The sequence below is a fragment of the Petaurus breviceps genome, unplaced genomic scaffold (assembly GCF_028583685.1).
Source record: "Petaurus breviceps papuanus isolate PSGF00001 unplaced genomic scaffold, PetGlider_PUasm1.0 186, whole genome shotgun sequence".
NCBI classification, from domain to species: domain Eukaryota; kingdom Metazoa; phylum Chordata; class Mammalia; order Diprotodontia; family Petauridae; genus Petaurus; species Petaurus breviceps.
The window spans coordinates 4,339,670-4,363,473 of NW_027185798.1; the positions used below are offsets into that span (position 1 = coordinate 4,339,670).

The 23,804-nt window shown below is 42.3% G+C and overlaps 1 protein-coding gene across 1 annotated transcript in view; it reads left to right on the forward strand.

The window, feature by feature from the left end:
• The window catches only part of ANKMY1 (ankyrin repeat and MYND domain containing 1), a 139,101-nt gene that overhangs the window by 15,136 nt on the left and 100,161 nt on the right, over positions 1-23,804 (forward strand). The window contains exons 3-5 of the mRNA XM_069089165.1: positions 2,020-2,163; positions 17,742-18,214; positions 20,295-20,511. Of these exons, the coding sequence (XP_068945266.1) occupies positions 2,020-2,163; positions 17,742-18,214; positions 20,295-20,511 (834 nt within the window). The remainder of the gene's footprint in view (positions 1-2,019; positions 2,164-17,741; positions 18,215-20,294; positions 20,512-23,804) is intronic.

Here is a 23,804-nt window from a genome sequence, read left to right on the forward strand (position 1 = left end):
GTACATACAGGAGAGTAGGCAGATAGAATCAATATGAAGAAAATACAAATAAACAGAAAGCATTTTGGGAGGGAGGGCATTAGCGTTGATGAGATCTGGAAGGGCATGGGAAGAAGGGGTGCTTGAGCTGTGTGGTGTGAAGGGAGAGGGAATTTCTGTGAGGAGGTGAGAAGGGAGAGCATTTCAGGGAATGGTTAAGGGAAGAATGGAGGTTTCATTTGGAAAAGGGGGTATGGAAAATGGCTGGGATGGGTGGTGGTGGGAGGGGTTGGACTATCTGCCTATCTGCACATCTATGCATATACATACATACTATATATAGCATATACATGACATAGTTACATATAATGTGTGTGCATATACATTATGGAGGTAGGACATTATTGCTATTTTCAAGTATTTTAAGGGTTATCATTTGGAAGAGGGAGAAAATCAATTATAGGTCCTCAGCAAGAAAAACTAGGACCAGTGGATAGAAGCTTCCTAGGAAAGCAGACTTTTACATTTTCCTAAGAAGAAATTTCCAATGATATCTTCCATGAAATTCTCCATCATGGGTTTGACCAATGTGCTGGGGGCTTTCTTCAACATCCCCAGTGTCTGGCACACAGTAGGTGCTTAATAAGAGCGAGTTGACTTAACTTGCATCACTTGACAATGCTTGTGTAAGAATGGAGAATGAAAACTTTTTGGTTTTCCCTCACTCTTGCTATATGATTGGCCTACCTACTTTGCTAGCCATACCTCTGATCTCTGAGGATCTCCTTTAAGACAAAAATAAAAAAATGGTCACTGTTCCCCAAAAGATAAGTGGTTAAAGGATATGAACAGGTTATTTTTTAAAGAAGAAGGAGAAACTGTCAACAGTCACATTAAAGAAGGCTTCAGGTCACTAATAAGTGGAGAAACACTGATTAAAACAATTGTGGGCTTCTGCCTCATTCGCAGGTTGGCAAAAAGATAAAAATGTTAAGTGTTGGGGAGAGAGTGGTAAGATAATTACCCTGATGGAATCTTGTTGGAATTGACTTAGTGCAACCATTCTGAAAAACAATTGTTCTAATTCAACTATACATGTTCACTCAGTGATACAATTTTATGGATGTCTTCTCACATTTAAATGTTCTAAGTATCCACATCTAGGGAACTCTTACCTCTGCAAAGAGTCCGGGGTGGGGAGGAGGTATCCTCTTCTGTCTCTTCTTTGGGACCGTACTGAATCTTTGTAATTTTGCCCCAGTAACTTTGGATGATTTTGTGGTGGTTATTCTTTCCATTTACATGACTGTAGTCATTGTGTGCATTGTTTCCCTAGTTTGGTTCTGCCCACTTCACTCTGCATCAGTTCATGTAAATCTTTCCATGCTTCTCTGTCTTCATTACATTCATCATTTCTGCCTATCTGGTAAGATTTCATCATATTCATGCACCACAGTTTTCTTGGCCATTTCCCAATCCGTGGGCATCCTCTTTGTTTCCAGTTCTTTGCTACTACAACATGTGCGTCTGGCTCTAAATTTAGATGTCTAAGGGCTTTCTTTATATCGATGACCTTGTTGGGGTGTACGCCTGTGGATGTAGCCTCAGAGCCAGAAGGTGGGCATTCTAACCTTTTGGTTTGCAGAATCCCAAATTGGGTTGTACTGATTGTGGTGCCCAATATTACCCAGAATAATTGTGCCACTGTCCCAGCATCACAATATTCTTGGAAGTCTTTAATTAATCCCTCCACTTCAAACTTAGAGGGTGTGCATTAATGTTTGGAAACTTTTTTGAGGAATCATTGAGAATGGGATCATAGATTTAGAATTGCAGGGAGCCTTGGAGCCCATTAAGTCCAACCCCCTCATTTTACAGATGGGGAAACTGAGGCCCAGAGAAGTGAAATGACTTTCCCAGGGTCACACTTAGTAAGAGTCTGTAGTGGTATTGGAATCCAGGTCTTTCTGACTCTGAGTTCAGCCCTCCATCGGAATAATTTATTTTTCCTTCCCTTTCTTCTACCTTTTTCTTTTCCAGACATACAAAGGGCAATTTTATAGGGATCATCGTCATGGCAAAGGTACCTATACTTGGCCTGATGGTTGCACTTTCACGGGGACATTTTATATTAGCCACAGAGAAGGATATGGCACCATGTACTTAAAAAACAGAGTATTTCAGGTGAGTAGAAATAACAAATATTTATACCAATTTAATTATTGGAAAAATAAGATTTGGGATCCCAGAAAGTTTACAGTTTCCTCAATATTAAATGCCTGGGTAAAGATAAGGGATTAATCAAATTCTTTTTAAACATTTAATTATTAAAGTTATGGATCCTGAATCTCAGCCTAACAGAGGTGCTGGAGTATGGTAGAGGGGGAAGGGGCTTTGCTTCTAGGGACTCAGCAATTTGACCCTGAGTGTCTTCTGGGCAACTCTCACCTCAGAAGGAGGTCCTGGAGCAAATGACCTGTCCCCCCAAGATCTAATTCTTCTTTCCAAGCTGATACCTCATCTCTTACAAACATGAGCTTCTGGGAATCAGAGGTGTGAGACCCCCTTCTGATCCTGTGTCCAGGTACTAAAGGATTCTAAAGTAGCAGTTCTTAAAGTGTGGCTTGGGGACCCTCGGGAGTCCCTATGACCCTTTCAGGGGATTCTTGAGGCTAAAATTATTTTTATAATAATACTAAGATGTTTTAATTTTTTAAAATAGTACTTTATTTTCCCCAATTACATGTAGAAATAATTTTTAACATTAAAAAAATAGTTTTGAGTTCCAAATTCTATCTCTTCCTCCCCTTCCCCCTCCCTGTGTTGGTAAGCAATCTGATATGAGTTATATGTGTGCAATGGTAAGACATTTTCGTATTAGTCATTTTGTGCAAGGAGACTTGAACAAAAAAGATAGAAAGAAGGAAATAAAGTGAAAATAGCATGCTTCAGACTGTATTCAGATATGAGATATTTTAATTTTGAACATTGTAAATATTGACAGGTATAACCCACACAAACGTATACTCTTGGGGGAATCCTCAATACTTTTAAAAGTGTAAACATGTCTTGAAATACAAAAAGAGGAGGAGTGCAGAACCTGCGGCCTCAGGGGTCACAGGTGGCCCTCTAGGTCTTCAAGTGTGGCCCTCTGATTGAGTCCAGGCTTTACAGAACAAATCCTTTTATTAAGGGTCTTCCAAGGACCCCAGGTCCTCTGACTGCAGCTGGAACCTCCTGCATGTGTTGTCTCTCATTAGACTGAGTTCCCTGCGAGCAGGAACTTTTATCTTTCTTGTATCCCTGGTGCTCCACAGGGTGCCTGGTGCATAGTAGGCATTTAATAAATGCTTGTTGACTTGATTGGGCATGAAAAGAAGAAGCAAGAAAGAGTTCGTTCTGATGAGGGGGACAGTGTGTGCATAAATGTACAAGATATACAGAGAGTAGATGGAATTCAGTCGCTGAGGGGAGGTGTGTGTGTCTCAGAGGACTAGGAAAGGCCGCCTGCAGGTGGTGGCACTTGTGCTGAGTCTTGGAGGAAGCCTCTGAGAGGAAGAGGCGAGAAGGAACAGCATGCTGGGCATAGGGGACGGCCAGTGCCCACTCACTCACACCAAGAGCTTTCCATTGTCCTCGGTGTCACCTGCAGTTTGATTCCCATGAGCTTGTGGTGCTGCCTGTTTTGTATTGCATCTTGAAGAGAATAGTGACTCACCAAAAAATGGGCTGCTTGGGAAACATGATTTCTCAAAAATTAATCATCCTTTTCCTTCCTTCTCGTGTGAGTGCCCAGCTCGTCAACCACCTGCAGTTCCCACACAAGATCAATGTGACAATGTCTAAACATCACATTGACTGTCATAATTTGGAAAATGCACAGTCTTCATCCACTTTATTTTGACTGTGTGGATTGTCAGTCCTATCTCTTTAAGCATCTCTGGATCTTTTTGAGGAGGCCATGTGCCACTCAAGGGTTTGATGCAATTAGAACAAAGAGTTAGTTATCTGCAGACAGTAGCAGTGGGAGAACTTTCTCCTTAAATAAGGAAACCCTCTTTAATAGCTGGCTACCTTAAATGCTATTCCAACATAAACTTTTACAGCCTTTAGTTGAGTTTAACTTTTATTTTCAGACATTTGGCCGCCCAATTAAACTCAATTCAATTCAACAAACAAGTGTCTACTGTGTGTAGAGTACTGTCACTGAGGATATAAACACAAAGTGGAACACTGTGCTGTCTTACATTAACTAGCTTGTATTTATAGTTTATTTATTCCGAAGAAATTCGCTCTATATTTATGTGTACATGCTGCCCCTTCTGATTAGGATGTAAGCTTCTTGGAGAAGGGACTCTTTCATTTTTATTTTGTATCTCCAGCACCTAGAACCATGCCCGGCATATTAAATTGCTTCTTAAATGCCTCTTCATTCATTCATTTGTCCTATCCTTCCATTCATTCATTCATTCATTCATTCATTCATTCATTCATTCATTCATTCATACTGCCTGGTACATAATAGGTGCTTAATAAATGCATATTGATTGATTAATTGGACTCAGTGCTGCAGGTCTAGAACCCCCAAGATCAGCTTATTGAAGAAAGCCCTTTGATGCAGAAGGACCATGGAATCTGCAGTCAGTAATCCTATTTCCAAGGAAGGACTATCTGCATTAAGCTGCCGCATGATCACAAGCCCATCCTTTAACCTTGCAGAGCCCATTTCTTAAAGCTTACACTCCCAGCCCCAGAGACCAGTGAAGGATGTACTTTGCAAACCATAAAGTGCCATAGAAATGTGTAATTATTATTCAGGTTTGAGCAGGCTCCAGAAAAGTGGTTCGGGCTCTTCCAACTCCCACAAGACTGATTTGTACCAGAAAGCCAAGTTAATAATTTACAATGAAAACTTTAACTGCCAAGTGTGCATATATTTCCATGTTAGTCAGGGCATCCTCTTCCCAATGGGAAACCAAATAAGGATGAGGAGGCTTCTGGGTGAGCATATAGAATAAGAGCGAGGAAGATGCTGATATGTGATGCTATCCACATGGACCAAGTGATCACAGAACTTTTGGACTGGAAGGGAGGTCAACGGTTATTTATGTCGTTAAATTCCTCCTTGAACAGGAGTCCCCATCTCCATCATCTCTGACAAGTGATTATGCAGCCTTGTTTGAATACCTCCGTTGAGGGAGGAGCTCTCCACCTCCTGAGGCATCCAGTTCTGCCTCTGGCACAGCTCTGAATGTTAGCAAGGCTCACCTTCTATCCAGCCTACATTTGTCTCTTTGCCTCAAGGGCTGGTCTCATGAGCCAAATGAAACACGTTTAACACCTCTTCTTTATGCCAATCAGCTCTCCTAAATCTCCACTTTGGGCTCAACATCCCTGTTTATTTTGATTGATGAGGTTTTGATTTTTCTGTTTAAAAATATTTTCCCTTTTTTATTATGGTCTTTAAGAGTAACAAACATGGACATTTCTATACAAAAACAACAACAAGGATTGGTTAGGGACTCATGAGTTTCTATTTCATGTGGTTTTAAAAAGTATACATTTAGTTGAATATGATTGTATTGTTCTGCCTGGGTCCCCTCCCGAATTGCCTTCTGCCCTCTTCTGAATATTTCCCAACTTGTCATCATCCTTCCTAAAAGGAGACCCCTAGAATTGAACATGGACCTTTAGATGGCATGTGACCAGGTCAGAGCCCATCTGGAATCCAGCCATGCCTCTGGGAATCTCCAAACCCAATGGCCTTTTCTCAACCATCAATTTCCTTGACCTCTCTGTAGCGGCTGACCCTTTCTTCCTGGAGACTCTCGTCTCTCTGGGTTCTCTCCTGGTTTTCCTTCTGCTTGTCCTCCTGCACCTTCTCAGTCCCCTTTGCTGATTCTTCACCCATGTCCTACCCCTGTGCCAGCCTTCTTCTCTTCTCTCCGAACACTCTCTCTTTCGATTATCCCGTTCATTCCCATAGGGCTAGTTATCATCCCTGTGAGGATCATTTCCAGATCTTTTCATCCTTTGTCTCTTGAGCTTCAGTGCTGAATTGCCAGCTGCCTGTTGGACCTTTCAAGATGAATGTCCCACAGGCACTTCAGCCTCAACATTTCTAAAACAGAATTCAAATCTTCATCTCCTTCAAACTTGCCTCTTTCTGAGACCACTACCACCCTTTGAGGCACTTAGATGTGCAATAAGCCCGAACTCCTCATTCTCACCCACATATCAAGTCAGTTGCCAAATCGTGCAGTTTTTACCTCTATAGCATCTCTGCCATCTTGTCCCTTCTCTGCTGATGTAACTACCAGCCCAGTTTGTGCCTTTGCTGCCTCTTCCTTGGATTATTATAATGACCTATTGCTTTCCCTGCCTCAAGTTATCCCCTTCCAACCCACCCTTCATGCAGCTGCTGGAGTCATTTTCCTAAAGCATGGGTCTGAGTGGGTCAACTCTTTACTGATTAAATTCCAATGGCTCCTATTATCTTTAATGTCTAATAGAACCATTTGACATTTTTTGGGGGAGGCAATTAGGGATAAAAAACTTGTCCAGGGTCACAGTAAGTGTCTGAGGCCAGATTTGAACTCAGGTCCTCCTGACTCTATCCACTTTTAATAGCCTTTATGACTTGACCTTGACCTATGTTTCCAACTTTGTTAGATATCCCTCCCTTTTCTCTACTCTGTGGTTCAATGAGACTGGCCTTTTCCTCATATACAGCTCTCCATTCCTGCCTCCAAACCCGTGAATTGCCTCTCTTATGCTTGGAATGTCATTCCTTTTCATTTCTGCCTCTTAGACTCTATTAAGTCCTTCAAAACTCACCTTAAGTGCCACCTTCTATGTGCAGTCTTTCCTAATCCCCTAGCTACTAGTGACTCACCTCCTAAAATTATCTCAGAATTATTTTGAATATGTTCCAAATATTCTTATTTCTAGACATGTCATGTTACCCCATATAACATAAGGTACTTGAGGACAGAGACTTTCATTTTTGCATTTGTGTCTGTAGCATCTTTCAGTGTGTTTTTAACACATAGTAAGTGATTAGTGATTGATTGAAATTCAAGAGTATAAACTCCTTGAAGGGGGATCCATTCCTTTATTCCCTCCTCCCCCTCATTGTGTTCCCAGTGCCCATTACAGAGTGACTGCTTTAAAAATGCTTGTCAAAGTGAGGTCAGTAGTGTTGGGCTGAATTCCTGTTTGTTCAGAATTTCATCATTTTTCCGTCTTTCAAAAGTCTTTCTATGAGCTATATGAGCTATAGATCTTTGTATTATTCTGTGTTCTTGAACTTGACCCTTGGCATTAGGATTGTTTTTGAGATCCCCCTGGAAAGACCAAATTAGCATAGTGTTCGAGTCTGTGTGAGGATCAAGTACCTGCCTACTCCTTGTTTGAAAAACGTTGACTGAGAACTCCAGGTTGGTCCTGATTACAGAACAGAAGAAAGCTAGCTCCATTCCTTGGAAAGGATCACGGCCTGGATGGCCTTCCTCTTGGTTGTGCCGGGTTTCGAGCCCTTTTGTAAGTTATAGAAGTGAGAGTTGAAGTGGGAATTAGAGCCTACCAAGTGATGCTTTGCCAGGTGGTCCGGAGGGATTCTGGGAAGACTGGCAGAAACGCTGGAGAACAACCCCTGTTAGAGGCAGTAAAAGGAAATCAATGACTTTGGAATACTTGCCATTTTATTAAAAAATTAGAAGCACAACTTCCAGATGTTGCCTATATTTGTTGCACAGGGTCATACCCAAGTTGTCCTGATCTGTATCTAGGACCTGGACTCAGATGGCTCTGGAGGAGCGAGTGAGGCTGGTGACTTTGCACAGCCCTGTCTTCTTCAAATCCAAATCACTCACAAGTCATGACTTCACTTTCCTGATGTCATGGTCCTCTTTAAGAATGAAAGATAAACAACATATTTGTTATAATTGGATATGATAAAAGGCTTCTAATTTGGTTTAATTCTTTAAATGGTCTCTTTGGCTACTTTATTTTATTTTTCTGTGTTTATATGCCTCTATTTGCAGTTTTAGGGTAATTTTAAGCATTTAGGTCTGGGGTTATATAACCCTTTTTGTGTGGTGGACTCTCTTGGCAGGCTGGTAAAATCTAGGGACCTTCTTTCAGAATGATGTTTTTAGAAATATATAATAAAATACATAGGATTATAAAGGAAACAAAATATATTGAAATATAGTTATAAAATATAAAAAAAAATTAAATTTATAGACTCTAGGTTAGGAATCTGTTTTAGAACAAACTTTTTTGTTGGGTCATGCCTGACTCTTCATGTCCTAATTTGGGTTTTCTTGGCAAAGATCCTGGAATGGTTTGTCATTTCCTTCTCCAGCTCATTTTACAGTTGAGGAAACTGAGGCAAGGGGGTAAGGTGACTAGCCCAGGGTCACACAGCTAGTAAGTGTTTGAGGCCAGATTTGAACTCAGGAAGATGAGTCTTTCTGATTATAAGACCTGTACTCTATGTACTGTGACACCAACTAGCTTCCACCAAACTTAGTCCTTGAAATATGAGTTTGTATGTAGTATACTTAGAAATTACTTTAATTTCCTACTAAGAACAAATGAAACTAATCTTTTTTAAAATTAAATTTTGTTTATTTTTAGTTTACAACATTCATTTCCACAAGATTTTGAGTTACAAATTTTCTCCCTGTCTCTCCCCCACCCACCACTGTATATATAATAGCAGTCCCACTGTATACCCCCTCCCCCAATCTGCTATTTCCTATACCCTCCCCCAATCCCTGTCTGACTTTCCAGTAGGGTAAGATGGATCTCTATGTCCCAGTGCCTGTATCTTATTTCCCAGTTGCAGGTAAAAAAAAAATATATATTTTTTAAATGTTTGATTTTAAAACTTTGAATTCCAGATTCTTTCCCTTTCTCCATCATCATCTACCCTTACTGGGAAGATAAACAACTTAATATAGGTTGTACATGTGCAGTTTATGCAAAACATTTCCATAGTGGATATATTGTAAAAGACTGACTATATTTCCCTCCATCCTATCCTGCCCCCCACTTGTTCTATTCTATGTTTTGACCCTGTCCCTTTTCAAAAGTGGGTGCTTCCAACTTCCTTCCCCCCACTCCCCTCCATCATACTCTCTCTCATCCCTTTACCCTTTACTCTCCTGTAGGGTGAGATACCCTTTTTAGTGTGTATGTCATTCCCTCCCTAAGTCAAATTAAATGAGAATAAGGTTGACTCATTCCCTTTTGCCTTCCTGTTCTTCCCCTTCATTGCAACAGTTTTCCCTTGCCTCTTCTATATGAGATAATTTACCCCATTCTGTCTCACCCCATCTCCTCTCATTATATTCCTCTCTCACCTCTCAATTACACCTTTTAATTATCATCCCTTCCTATTTAATTGGTCTTGTGCCCTCTGTCTATTTATACCTGTACACACACACACACATATATATATATATATATATATATACACACGCACTCACATATGTATTCATATGCCCATATGCCCTCTATATAAACATATATATGTATGCATGCACATATATATTATATACATATTTCTATTCCCTTTAACTATTCTCATACTGAGAAAAGTTTCATAAGTTACACAATTATCGTTTTTCCATGTAGGAATGTAAATAGTTCAACTTTGATAAGTTCCTTATGATTTCTTTTCCCTGTTGACCTTCTTATGCTTCTCTTGCTTCTTGTATCTGAATGTCAAATTTTTTATTCAACTCTAGTTTTTTCATCAAGAATGCTTGAAAGTTCTCTATTCCATTGAACGACCACATTTTTGCCTGAAACATGATACTCAGTTTTTCTGGGTAGGTGATTCTTGGTTTTAATCCCAGCTCCTTTGACCTCCAGAATCTCATATTCCAAGCTCTTCGATCCCTCAATATAGAAGATGCCAGATCCTGTGTTATCCTGACTGTGTTTCCACAATATTCAAATTGTTTCTTCCTGGCTGCTTGTAATATTTTCTCCTTGATCTGGGAACTTCAGAACCTGGCTATAATATTCCTAGGAGTTTTCTTTTTTTTGATCATGGCTTTCAGGCAGTCCAATAATTTTTAAATTGTCTCTCTTGGATTTATTTTCTGGGACAGTGGTTTTTCCAATGAGATATTTCATATTGCCTTCTATTTTTTCATTTGTTTGGATCTGTTTAATAGTATCTTGATTTCTCATAAAGTCACTAACTTCCATTTGCTCCAGTCTAATTCTGAAGGAATGATTCTCTTCAGTGAGCTTCTGAGATTCTTTTTCCATATGGTAGATTCGGCTTTTTAAGGCATTCTTCTCCTCATTGCCTTTTTGAGCCTCTTTTGCCATTTGAGTCAGTCTGTTTTTTAAGGTGTGATTTTCTTCAGTCAGGCTGTTGGTTCTCCTTTCATGATTTTCTTGCATTGTTCTCATTTCTCTTCCCATTTTTTCCTCCACTTCTTTTATTTGGTTTCCAAAATCCTTCTTAAGCTCCTCTATGGCCTGTAAGCAGTTCATATTTTTCTTGGAAGCTTTTGGTGCAGGAGTTCTGACTTTGTTGTCTTCCTCCTGTTCCATGCTTTGATCCTTTTTGTCCCCCAAATAGGAGTCTAAAGTAGGATTGCTCTGCTTGCTTTGCTTCCTTTGCTTGCTCATGTTGTCACTCAATTACTTGACTTTTGAGCTTTTTGCCACAGTAGAACTCTGCTTCCAGAGAGGAGAGTTTTGTCCCAAATCACTGGGGTTTTCTCAGCTGCTGGAACTATAAGTTGGCTGCCCTCTCTGGTTTCTTGGTTGCCCTACAATCTATAGGCCAGGAGCTCTGAAGCAGCCATGTGGTAGCTGTGGCTCCTCAGCCACTTCTCCCTTTAGGGGCAGAGACTGGACTGCACTCCTAGGCCCCCTGTTCCCAAAGTCCACTGACATCTCACTTTGTCTTTGGCATCTATGGGTTGATAATTCTGGCAACTGCCACAGCTGCTGGTGATCCACTCTCCAGACATCCCTCCAGCCGGGGCTGGTTGTGGCTTCCCTGAGGCTAAAACTGTGGACTCATGTGGGCCTGGGCTCTGCTCCCAGAGCACTGTGATGGCCCCTTCCTGCCGGTCTTCCAGTCTGTCTTCAGTGGGAAGTTATTTTCTCTCTGTCACTTTGTGGGTTCTGTAGCTCTAAAGTTTGTTTAGATTCATTTTTTACATGTATTGGAGGAGGTGGAAGTGGGAGCTATGTGGAAGTCCTGTTTCTACTCTGCCATCTTGGCTCTGCCCCTGGATCAAATGAAATTAATCTGCAGGCCATTCAGTCAAGTCAAAGAATGACTCACCCCTCTGTTAAAAATGTATTTTTGTGATAGTTCTATTGCAAAAAAGTGATTTCTGCTTTCTGTCCTCCATTTCCAACATATAAATTTGTCACCATCTTTCTAAGCTATTAGAATGTTATTTAAGATAGTGTTTTATTTGTTGTCCTTTTAATTACATAAGCTTAACAATTTTAACAAGTTCACTGATAGTACACGACTGCCTTTCTAGTTCAGAGCCTGATTTTTCTCAGTCACTAGAACTTTAAAATCTGTGGTTCTTCTGTTCAGCAGTTTTGAAGAGGATGTATTCATGTGGAAAGAGCTGGCATATATGAGCCAAGTATCCCGAAGATCCTGAAGAGACACCCTCAAAATGCAGGATTCAGCAAAGCAAATGTTTATTAAGAACCTTTGTAGATGCAGAGGCCATGCTAGGAGCTGGGGCAGAGAAAGAGAGCATGGCCTCCTCTTCCTTCTTTCTGTAGCATTTGGCTTGACTTGAATCCTCTCCTTTTCTGTAACCCCGTCCTCCTTGGGTTTTTCTGACATTTTCCTTGCCTGCTACCCACAGTCCAAGGGTAAAGCCTAGGCCATCTCCAGTCTTCCTGATCGATGACTGGCCACTGCACCCAGATGTCTCTGGAGGAGAAAGTGAGGTTGGTGATTTGGCACAGCCCTTGCTCACTTCAGTCCGATTTACTTGCAAGTCATGGCATAGCCTCCCTGATGCCACAGTCCTCTTTGAGAAGGAAGGACAAACCACAATCACAAATAGGGTAAAGCCATGGCTGATCTCTCACAGTCACCATATGGCAGCTAGGTGAATACAGCATCCCTTCTCTGGTTCTACACTAGCTATGGGATCCGATTTCTTGGTTTGTAGATACAAGAGACAGTACAGACACTGGACGGTTTGGCATGCAGGGCAGAGAGAGCTGCCAGTCATCCCTGGGGTATGCTCCATCTGTGTGCTCTCTTCTTCTTGTGGGGTGGGACTTTTCCTTCCTCTTTGCCCCACCAGAGGCCTGGCTTTACTTCTTAAGCACAATGTGGGCTTTCAGGGAAAAGGAAAGAAAATGACTATTGTTTTACTCACCCACCTCCATGGCTCCTTGCTGTGGGTCCTGAGGATTGTTTTCTACGTTTCTCAAATCTAGCTGTTATGCCTTCATGCTTGGCTCCTGAAATGCCCAAATGTAAGTGGCCACTAACTTTACTAACCTAAGGGCCAGCCTTAGGTTGTGTTCTCAGGAGGGATTGAAGAGACCAGAGAGGAGGGAGAGAAACAACTTGTAGTTTATTGTAAGATGGCGGGGTGCGGGAGCCGGGGAGGAAAAAAGCTGGCTCCTTATATACCTTTAAAGTAAGCACGATTCAAGCATGATCTCCTCGTGCACAGGGGTATGAACCAATGGAGGGGGGCCGAACCAATCACATCAGCTGCTGCTCATCAAGCCAGCAGTCTCATTGGAGACTTCCTTGTGAGCTGGCAACTGGACTGTGGCCCTCAGTACATCCTTATCTTTAAGGAGTACAGAGCAGCCTTGGAACCAAGAGGCCCCAAGGCAGTTCCTGATTTCCTGTGGGACAAGAAGTGCTTAGAACTCAACATTGCCCTGTCCACCCAAATAAGAATCTTATTCTTCCAGTGCTAATTTGGATTTTGTAGAAATATACCCCAATACTTTCGATTTCTTTCTTACCTTCTTTGTTTACTCTCTCCATACCCCATCTCCCACATGCATTCAGACAAGTACAATGGATATGGACAAGATCAATGTATTTTTAAGTAATTCCTGAAAGCCCATTAAAAACCCAAACATTTCTGTTAAAGGGGGTGACATTTCTAAGTCCTATATACTTATATTATATCCAGAAAGGGAGAAGAAGGAGACGAGGCTGTCATTAGCCCTCTTGAATGGGAGAAGGCAGAGAAGAGATGTGTGCAAGGACGTGATGGAAAGTGTCTCCTCTCTGTCTGTAATATCAGTCCCACCATCACCACATGGTCCGAGGGCTGATCATCCCTGGCAGTGCCAAAGCTGCCCCAAGCCCAGTATCTAGTGTCTGCCACCTGGCAAGGATTCTAAGCTTGACTAGGAGGGGAGATTCAGTTCTTGGTATGAGCCCACCCCATTGACTCATTCTGCAAAGTCTTCCCTTTCCTTGGTCCCATCTTTTTTTTTTTTTTGCTTTCCTAAGTACCTTCAGCCTCAAGTTCAAGGTAAAAACTGTCCTGGGCGGCGGGGAGGTTGTAAAAGAGGACACTGGAAAATCTCTGCTCACACCTCTTTCCTTTGTCCTTAAATCTTTGGTCAAGTCTGCAGGAAGCATGGCCAAAGTAGCCTTTAAAAAAAACCATAGGCATAAAGGATGGCCTTCACACATGCTCACATTGGCGAGTTGCTGAATCCAGCTTGCCTGGGAAGTAGAGAATGTGAAGGAGAACAAGGTGAATAGGGCTAGAATGTTGAGTCAGAGCCAGACTGGGATCTAAGGTAGGTAGCTGATGGACCCTAGGCAAATTACTTCACCTCTGTTGCCTCATTTCTTAAATCTGTGATCCTTTGATTCTAAGTTGCTTCCCTGGGCCTCAGTTTCCTCATCTGAAAAATTGGGAGTTGGAGCCAATGGCTCCTCAGGCCTCTTCTAGCTTCCAATCTAAGGACACTGTATTTTATCCTAGAGGTGATAGGGAACCACTGATAGTTCTGGAACTATTACTGGAGTAATGTGGTTAACTTACATCTTAAGAAGATTATCGCTTATGTAGGACTTATGTAACCCTGAGAAAGCAATCAGATTTTGTGAGTTGGTTGAAAATTGGGGCCTGGAATGATAAGAGAAGAGATTATTAACAAATCAACAGCTGGCAAGCCTGGAAATGTAGGGACATCATGATTTTTTCTACCAGATAATGGGCAATTTTCTTCCCACAGAGAGCTGATACGTTTGGAATCAATTATCGGCTGATATGATTGAGTTGTGATTTCAGCATCTCTTGAGATGTGAAATGCCTACATGTGATAATTTTCTGGTCCAAAGAGGAGGATTTTTTTTAGTATTACTGGAGAATGAGGATTTCATAAACATATTTTCAGATTGCTAGGATCTTCTTTTAAACTCCCATACTTACATTTTTATTACTATGTTTTATTATTATTTTATCTCACTTACCAATATATCCTTCACTCCTCCAGCCCCCAGAAAGCCGTCCCTATAATAAAGGGTCAAAAGAAAAAAAGTGTTGAGCAGAACTAACCAGCACATCAAACAAGGGCATATATGCCCCATCTCATGCCCGTCTTCTGGGCACTTCTCTAAATAATGATGACAGCTAGCATTTATACAGTGCTTTAAGATTTGTAAAGTGCTTTTACAAATATGAGCTCATTTGATATTCACAACAACCCTGGGAAGGAAATACTCTTTTTATCCCCATTTTACAGATTCAGAAACTGAGGCAGGCAGTTTAAGTGACTTGTTCAGGGTCATATAGTGAGGGGTTAAAGCTGGATTTGAGCCCAGGTCTTCCAGGTTTGTGCAATCTCCTGTCTTAGTGTGTGTGTGTGTGGGGGGGGGAGTCATTAACTCGTGTACTTTCTAAAAGGACTAGGTTGGTCTGGATCACTTTTACACAATGTTTTCTGATTTGATTAAAAGACTTCAGATTTTCACATCAAAAGAGGGTAATAATAAGGGTAAAATATTTGTTTTAATATTTAACATCAAGTAAAGGAATTGATCTCTTCAGCATAGTGTCTCTCTCACATTATTACTTAAAACGTCTTCCCTGTTTCAGTACCGTTGACTTGTAAGTGGTCATGCACATTGCTGCTGTAACTTGCTGTATTAATGCAGATGGTTTCTGAGCCTGATTATTTATAGTTGAGGCATTAATAGAACTAATGGTCCCATTCCCAACAGTAACCATTCCTCTGTTTTTTAGGGTTCTCAGATTAGGGGCAGTCTGTATAAGTAAACCAAAAAGCTTATTTATTAGCTTAGAATATGTTTTCCCAAAGGAAACAATGTAATCCTTGGCGGTTAGGTTCCTGGACCAGCTTACAAGAGACATTTAGAACAAATGTAACCAAAGCACTAAACTGTGGATATGACATTTTCTCAATGGATAGTTGTCAAAGGGAAAGCAAAGGAAGGGAAGAAGTATTATTATAGCACCTACTGTGTGCCAGGAATTGTACTAAGTGCTTTAGTTAATCATTCAGTCAGTAAGCATCTATCAGGCACGGAGTGTATGCTAGACATTATGCTAAGTACTGGGGATACAAAGAAAGGGATAAGGCAATGTGTTGTTGTTACTGAGTTGTTTTGGTCTAGTCTGACTCTCTGTGACCCCAATTGGGGTTTTCTTGGCAGCGATATTGGAGTGGTTTGCCATTTCCTTCTCCAGCCCATTTTACAGATCAGGAAACTGAGGCAATCAGGGTTAAGTGACTTGCCCAGGGTCACACAGCTAGTACGTGTTAGATCCTGAATTTGAACTCAGAAATCAACTCCAGGCCCAGCTCTCTATTCCCTGTACCCCTTTATAACTGCAATGGAGAGAATACTCCTGGCATTGGAAGGCCCATGTTCAAATTCACTTCTGATGCTTATCATTGAAGTGATAGTGAGCAAGCCACCTCACCTCTGGGGTCTCAGTTTTCTTTTCTAGAAAACGATGGGTTTGGACTAGATGAACTCTGAGGTCCCGCACTCCAGAGTGACCTAGGACCACAGGGGCCCATCTGCCACACATGGATAAATGCATCTCGTATCCCAGTCTGAAGTGCTGGACACAATGCCCATCCCCCTTGGTTGCAGTCCTAGTCATATCAGTGGGGACACCCCTTTCTCCCAACCTCCCACTTGCTAGGAAATGGATCTGGGTTCTAAGCCATGAGGCAGGATCTGGGGCAGGCTCCTGGGGAGGAGGGACTCTTCCATTGGGCTGGAGACCTGACCCTCTGGGGTAAGGACTGTGTGTGTGTGCACATGCTCACATGTGTGCATGTATGCGTGCATGCGTGTGTTCATGTGTGTGTATGTGTGTGTCAGTGACCATGGAAGGCAGTGAGAGCTTGGGGAGGGGGTCACAGCACTGCAGATTCAGAGCTGGAAGGGGCCTCTGAGGTTACTGAGGTCAAATTCATCATTTTACAGATAAGAGAAGTGAGGCCCGGAGAGGCTAATGATCTGTTCAAAGGTCACCAAGTGCCAAGGAAGGTGCAAAATTCAGGGTGCACAGTGCGCAGAACACTGAGTTCAAATCTGGACACAGACGCTTATAAACTGTGTGACCCTGGGCAAATCACTTCACCCTGCTTGCCTCAGTTTCCTCATCTGTAAAATGATCTGGAGAAGGAAATGTCAAACCAAGAAAACCCCAAGTTTGGTCACGGAGAGTGAGCCACAACTGAAATGACTGAACAACAAAGACTCCAAGTCCGGTGGCCTATCTATGGGGTGAGGAAGAGGTGGGGGTTGAGGGACAGCAGGGGAAGCCAGTGTCAGCTGGAGAGGTAGGGAGGGGAGAATAATAATGCTTGAGGGCAAAGCAGGATTTTACTTTCTTTCATTTCCTTTTCCAGATGGGTGTGTGTACATGTGTGGGAGTGTGTGTGTGTGTTGTCTGTCTGTCTGTTGGTGATGGTGCTGAGATGGGAACTCAGGCTATGGGGGGAAAGTTGGGATGCAGAGGTTCCGTTTTCTTCCCTCCCTCCCTCCCCTTCCTTTTCCATCTTAGGTGCCTGTCCTGAAACTTCTGAGTCCACCAATATTGTCTGGCCTAGAGCCTGAGGGGTAAGGGAGAAAGAGAGAAGGGTGCAGTAGAAAGAGTACTGAATTTGATATCATAATCCCTCTGTATCCCATTTTACAGATAAGAAAACATGTTCAGAGAGGTCAGGAGGGGCCTAAAGGTCTAGATCTGGTGCTGGCTGACAAAATGGGGCAGGGAGTTCTAACGGGCCAGAGAAGGAGGCTCTGTGGTACTTGGGGTCATCCTTCCTGGTCAAGGGACATGAACACATCTGTAAAAGGAGAGGATTGGAGGGACTTCTCACACCTTGAGAGTTGTGATCCTTTGGAACTAGAGTCCCAGAGCCTGAGATGGGCCAGCAAGGGCAGCTATGAAGGCTCTTCAGAGTTTCCAGGGAAGCATTTTCAGAATAAGCTGCAAACAACAGTTTGCAGGAGGAGAAAACTCTGGGCCAGACCTGTGCTCCTGGGCTCTGAAGCATCCCCATGAAACTGCTCTCTCTCTAGCCCATCTTCAGTGCTAACAGGGGCAAATAAAGTCATGTGGCCACTGCTGGTGGTCTTGCAGGTACCGCATTCCGGTACTTAGATTTTATTTTACCCTTTTTATTAAAGAAATCAGACTTACAGTGTTTGAGTACATCAATTCCCCTAATGTGTGTTCTTCTTATCCCATTCAATACTTTTTCTAAAGGGATTATACAGGGCTGATGAGCGCTTTGGACCAGGAATAGAGTCATATGCAGAAGGCTGTCAGGACGTTGGATGGTGGTTCCGGGAACACATCATTAAATTGTGTACTGAGGTCCCGGGAACCTTCACCATTTTGGATTACCCAGAGTACGTCCCCTTTCTTTGTTTTGAGTCAGCGAAAGTGTGTCTTTCTGAAGAGGAACTGGCAAAGTGGGACCTGAATGAGGAGGAGGACCCCTTTTTCTACGATTACAAGAGACTGCTTTTAAACGACAGCTTAACTCTGCCGCCAGAATTGTACGTCTATTCCACTGATAACGAGCATCTTCCCATGACCACTTCAAGCAAAAAAGACTTTGATTTCTATTTTTTGGTGCCTAAGTTTCCAATCTTTGATGACGAGGACGAACCTTGGTTTGTCATAAACCAGACTCCTTTGATGCTTAAAATACAAAAGCACGCTTGTCGATTCAGGTAACCAGAGGTGTCTCTCCTCCTTCCTTGCCCAGTTTTTTTTAAAGGGTTAGTTCTGAAGGTCCATCGGGGCCCCTTCTGTATGACTCCTCCTTTAATGGTTCTAAGGGGAAGTGATGGCGACCAGTGGTTTAGGTCATGGCCCTTATTCCCTGGGTCATTTCATCTCCCCAGGCCTCTGCTTCCTAATCTGCCAAAGGAGGGGGTTAGATAGATGGCTTCTGAGTTTCCTTCTCGCACTAGGTCCATAATACTTTCATCCATGTGGGTTTTTGCAGTCTGTCAGTCACCTAACTTTCATTTTATTTTCAAATATTTTCTTCCCCTTCCCTACCCAACGAGCAATTCTCTATGACAAAGAATAAAAAAAAAAATCCCGAGAGAGCAAGAGCAAGAAGGAGAAGAGAAGTGGTCCATCATGACCAACATATCAGCTGAAGCTGATAGTGTGCCCAATATGCCATGTCCATAGCCTCCCAGCCTCAGAGAACTCCTCATTTAAAATGTTTGTCACTGTCGTTCAGTCTTTTCAGCCATGTAGCCTCTTGGTGACTTCATTTGGGATTTTCTTGGCAGAAATACTGCAGTGGTTTGCTATTTCCTTCTCCAGCTGATTTTACGGATGAGGAAACTGAGGCAAACAGGGTGAAGTGACTTGCCCAGGGTCACACAGCTAGTAAGAGTCTGATGCTGGATTTGAACTCAGGTCTTCCTGACTCCAGGCCTGGCGCTTTATCTATTGTGCCATCTGGCTGCCCTTGTTTCTTTTTGGTGAACACTTTTAGACACAAATTTTTTTTTCTGCCTGCTCCTAACTGGGAAAATCTTTGGGGTAAAAGATGGATAAGTAGGGGTGGGAGGAGGGAGACAGAAAAAGGTGTGAGTGGGGGATGTGTGTGGGAGATGTGTAAAAATGTAGACTGAATTTAATGTATCGCATACTCAATCATTATATGGAGTATTGCAATAGGGGGCTAGAATGTGCTATACAGAATTTTTTTTTTTAAATTAGAAAATATGTAAATAGAAAGTAGGAGTATTCTGGAGGGGAGGAGAGAGGGAAGAAGAAGAGAAAGAGAGACTATAAAAGAGAGACAAAAAGAAAGAGAAGAGAAAGAAAGAAAGAAGAAAAAGAGGAGAGGAGAGAGTGAGTTTGGGGATTAAAATTGTTGAGACTAAAAAAGCTGAGTAATAAAAGAAAAATAATGTTGTGGAGAGCAACGTATAGAAATCTTACACTAAGGCAGGCCCCGTTCTGAAAAGGCAAAAAGAAAAAGGAAAGGACGCAGAGGGCATTGTGGAGGCCACTGTGTTCTTTACTCCTGACCTGAGATTTCCCCGATGTTGGGATGTCCCAGGCAGGAATCTTGCTCTTCCAATACACACAGTCTTGGAGAAGCAGCCGGGGCAACAGGACATTAAGTGACTTTCCCAGGGTCACACAGTGAGAGAAAGGATTGGAACCTGTGTTCTTCAGATTCAGGTCCAGGTCAGCCCATTACCCATTAAACGTGTAGGTTTTTTCCAGTCCTCTTCCATAGATGAAGAAGAACAGAAGAAGGGAAAGAGGACTGGATTTGGAAACCCGGGACTCGGTTTCCAATCCTACCTCTACCAGTTTTTACCTGTGTGGCTGTGGACAAGTCACTTCACCTCTCTGAGACTCAATTTCCACATCTGTAATCTGGAGAATTTGTACCGGATGATCCCAAAGTCCTATTCCATCTCTAAATCTACGATTTGAAGAAATCTTTCCCTCCCAGCAATAAATATTAGGAGGACAGAGAGGCAATCTTCTTGGAGTCTGGGGGAACTGGCTCCAAGCCCCTTCCCTTACACATCCTGGCTGTGTGACTGAGTGAGTTAATCACTTCTCAAGTCCCTGGGCCTCTCTCTGACTCACTCTCTAAGACTGACTTGCTGAACAGGTGTTGATCTGCACTGGTTTGGGGAGCAGGGGGCGTGAGGGTTTCCTCACTGGCAGTTGTCTCCTCAGTGGACACACAAGTCTGGGAAGAAAGAAAAGGAAGAGGCTTGAGTGCCTTGAATTAAAGACTATTTTTTTTCTCTCCTAAATCAGGCACAGTCAGACTTCGTTTAGTCGGAGTATTAACGATATCACGAGTGGAAACCGAAGTAACTTTGGTCACCAGGGTCCCAAAGAACGATTTGCCAAGGAGCTGATCATCAAGGCCGAGAGGGGAGAATATGATCGCGTCTATGAGATTCTCCGTGACGATCTGGCCCTGGCTGATGTAGGGGACGGCAAAGGATTCACTGCGCTGGCTGGAGCAACTGTAAGACAAGTGGGAAATTTCCTCGATGTAAAAAGCAGAGTGTGTTAAATGAAGAAGAGTCATGGTGGTGGCCAGAGACAGTCAGGGGAGTTGGGAAGGGGTGGGGTGATAGCTGCTTTGTATGGGGTTGTGGCAGGGGGGAGAGAGAGCCAGCCTGGCAGTGAGGAAGCCCCCTACCTCGGTCACCACTGGCCAGTGTATTGTGGAGTCACTTAGTGCCCTGGATAGCTCACAGATGGGCACAGAGCCGGTGCCCATCTTCATTGGTGGGCGATGTTGCCTCACGGAGGGTTCCTTAGACAAATGAAATCATAGATCTAGTCCTAATGAAAACAAAAACCCAACCCCTAAACCCACCAACCACCAAACAAAAAAACAGTGCCCCCCTGCCCCACAAAACTGTCTAAGACTAATTTGCAGATGAGGTGTCCATTGGTAGATGGAATTCCTTAGACCAGTGGTGTCAAACTGAACAGAAATGAGGGTCACTAAGGCCAAATATTGACTTGGTTTTAAAATGTAATGTTAGCTATATTTTATTTCTATTTATTTTGTTAACTGTTTACCAGTTATAGTTATCCCTTCCACATCATGGGAATTAAGGATGTGGCACCTCCTTGATATAGAAAATCCGTGTAAATTTTTAGCCCTCCCTTTGTCCTAGAGAAGAAATCTGAATTATTATGGTATTAAAAGATAAAATGTGTTGATATTATATAATACTATACATGTTTTATGCATTTCTGAGTTTCCAAACTTTCTGTGGTGTCTGCTGGCCTTCACATATTATCTGTGTCTTCCTCAAAACTCCCCTCCAAATTCCCATTTAATTCCTTATTCTGACCTACCATACATCAAAACTGCGATGGGGAAAGTTGCAATGTGGAAGGGATGACTATACATTTTAATTTAGTTCAGGCTGCACAATATAGTGTTTGACAATTCTGCTTTAGACAAATGAAATCATAGGTCTAGTCTAAAAACATAACAAAGCCAAACAAAAACCACCCACCAAACAAGAAATCAAATGCAGCCAACCAAACAGGGGCTGCATTCCAGATCTGGGGGGTAGGAGGCAGGGGAGACAGCTGAGGAAAAGTCTTGGGAGTGGCATGTCATGTGTGCAGGATGGAAGGAAGGGAGGGTTACTTGAACTGCAGAGTGTAGAAGGGGGGGATGACTAATAAGGCTTGAAGGGTGAGATAGAGCTGGGGTACAGAAGGCTTTTCGTGCTAAATAGGAGTTTGTATTTGAGCCCAGAGCAAGAATTGTCGACCTCTTCTGTGCCTTGGGTGCCTGGTGAAGCCTCTGCACACCTGCTCAGAATTATGTTTTCAAATACATAGAATAAAATAGCTAAGATTACAAAGGGAGCCAATTGTATAGAAATAGAGTTATCAGAGTATGGTTTTTAAATGGACAGACTCTGCAGACTGCGGAGTAAGAGGGAGCAACCAGTTTGTTGAGTAGTGAAGGGACATGGTCAGATGGTCAGACATGCTCATTTTGGCAGCTGTGGGGGCAGACAATTGAAGAAGGGAGAGTGAAAGCTGAGGTAGGGATACTAATTAGGTTGTGGTTCAGTCATTTCAGTCATGTCCAACTCTCCGTGACCCCATTTGGGGTTTTCTTGGCAGAGATACTGGAGGGATTTTCCATTTCCTTCTCCAGCTCATTTTACTGATGAGGAAACTGAGGCAAACAGGGTGAAGTGACTTGTCCAGGGTCACACAGCTATTAAGTGTCTAAGGCAGAATTTGAACTCAGGTCCTGACTCCAGGATCACCACTCTGTCCCCAGTGCCAGCTAACTGCCCACACTCTTTAGGAGGTTATTGCAACAGTCTAAAAATGAGGAAGATAATCTAATTAGATTTTTTTTTTGTCACACTATAAAATGGAGCAGAAGATAAATAGAGCTACAAGCTAGGTGCCTTGGTGGTACGAGGTTTAGAGCACTGGACCCAGAGTTAAGAAGACCCACGCTCACATACCGCCCCAGGCATTTACGAGCTGTGTGATCCTGGCAGGGTCAGCTCCCCCATCTATAAAACAGCTACCTTGTAGGGCTGTTTTTAGGGTCAAATGAAATAGCTATCGTAGTAATAAGGAATAAAGATAACATAATGTGTAGCACTTTGCAGAATGCTTATTGGTTATTATAAGTAAATTCCTAAAGGAATAATATGATAGTAAATAATATCTAGTAACATTCACAGAGTGTTTTGAGGTATGCAAAGCACTTGATAAATATCTCATTATCAATAAATTATTAATTAGTTCATATGAATAAATTATGGAGGCAGCTGGCATCTCAGTGGATAGAGTGCTGGGCCTGGTGTCAGGGAGACTTGAGTTCAAGTTTGGCCTCAGATACTTACTAGCTGTGTGCCCCTGGGCAAGTCACTTATCCTCCATTTGCCTTAATGCACTGGAGAAAGAAATGACAAACCAGTCCAGTGTCTTTGCCAAGAAAACCCCATGGACAGCCTTGGCATGCTATAGTCCACGGGGTCATGAAGAGTCGGATGTTACTGAATGGATTGGCCAAAAAAAAAAAAAAAGAACAAATTATGTAATAATACTTATATAGCATTTTAAGGTTTGCAAAGTGCTTTACAAACATCTCATTGACTAGTCTAAATAATTAAATTATGTTATTATAATTATAACCATGGCATAATGATGATAGCATTCATATAGAACTTTTTTTTAAAGCAATCAGGGTTAAGTAACTTGCTCAAGGTTACACGGCCAGTTATTTTTAGGTGTGGTGCTGAGTGTCTGAGCCCGGGATTCAATCTCCAGGTCGTCCCAACACTGGAGCCAGTACTCTTACTCGCTGAGCCACCTGGCCTCCCCTAAGCAATTGGGGTTAAGTAACTTGCTCAAGGTTACACGGCCAGGTGTTTCTGGGTGGGTGCTAAGTGTCTGAGCCCGGGATTCGATCTCCAGGTCTTCTCAACACTGGAGCCGGTGCTCTTACTTGCTGTGCTACCTGGCCACCCCTCATATAGAACTTTAAAGGTTTGCAAAATACTTTATAAACATCTCATTGATTATTATAAATAAATAGTTTATGGAAATCTTATAATTTTAGCCATTACATAATGATAATAACATTTCTATAGCACTTGAAGGTTTGCAAAAGGCTTTACAAATATCTCATTAATTATTATAAATAAATTATTAATTTTGTTGTTCACTCATTTCAGTTGTGTCCAACTCTCTGACCCTGTTTGGGGTTTTCTCATCAAAAACACTGGAGTAGTTTTCTATTTCCTTTTCTAGCTC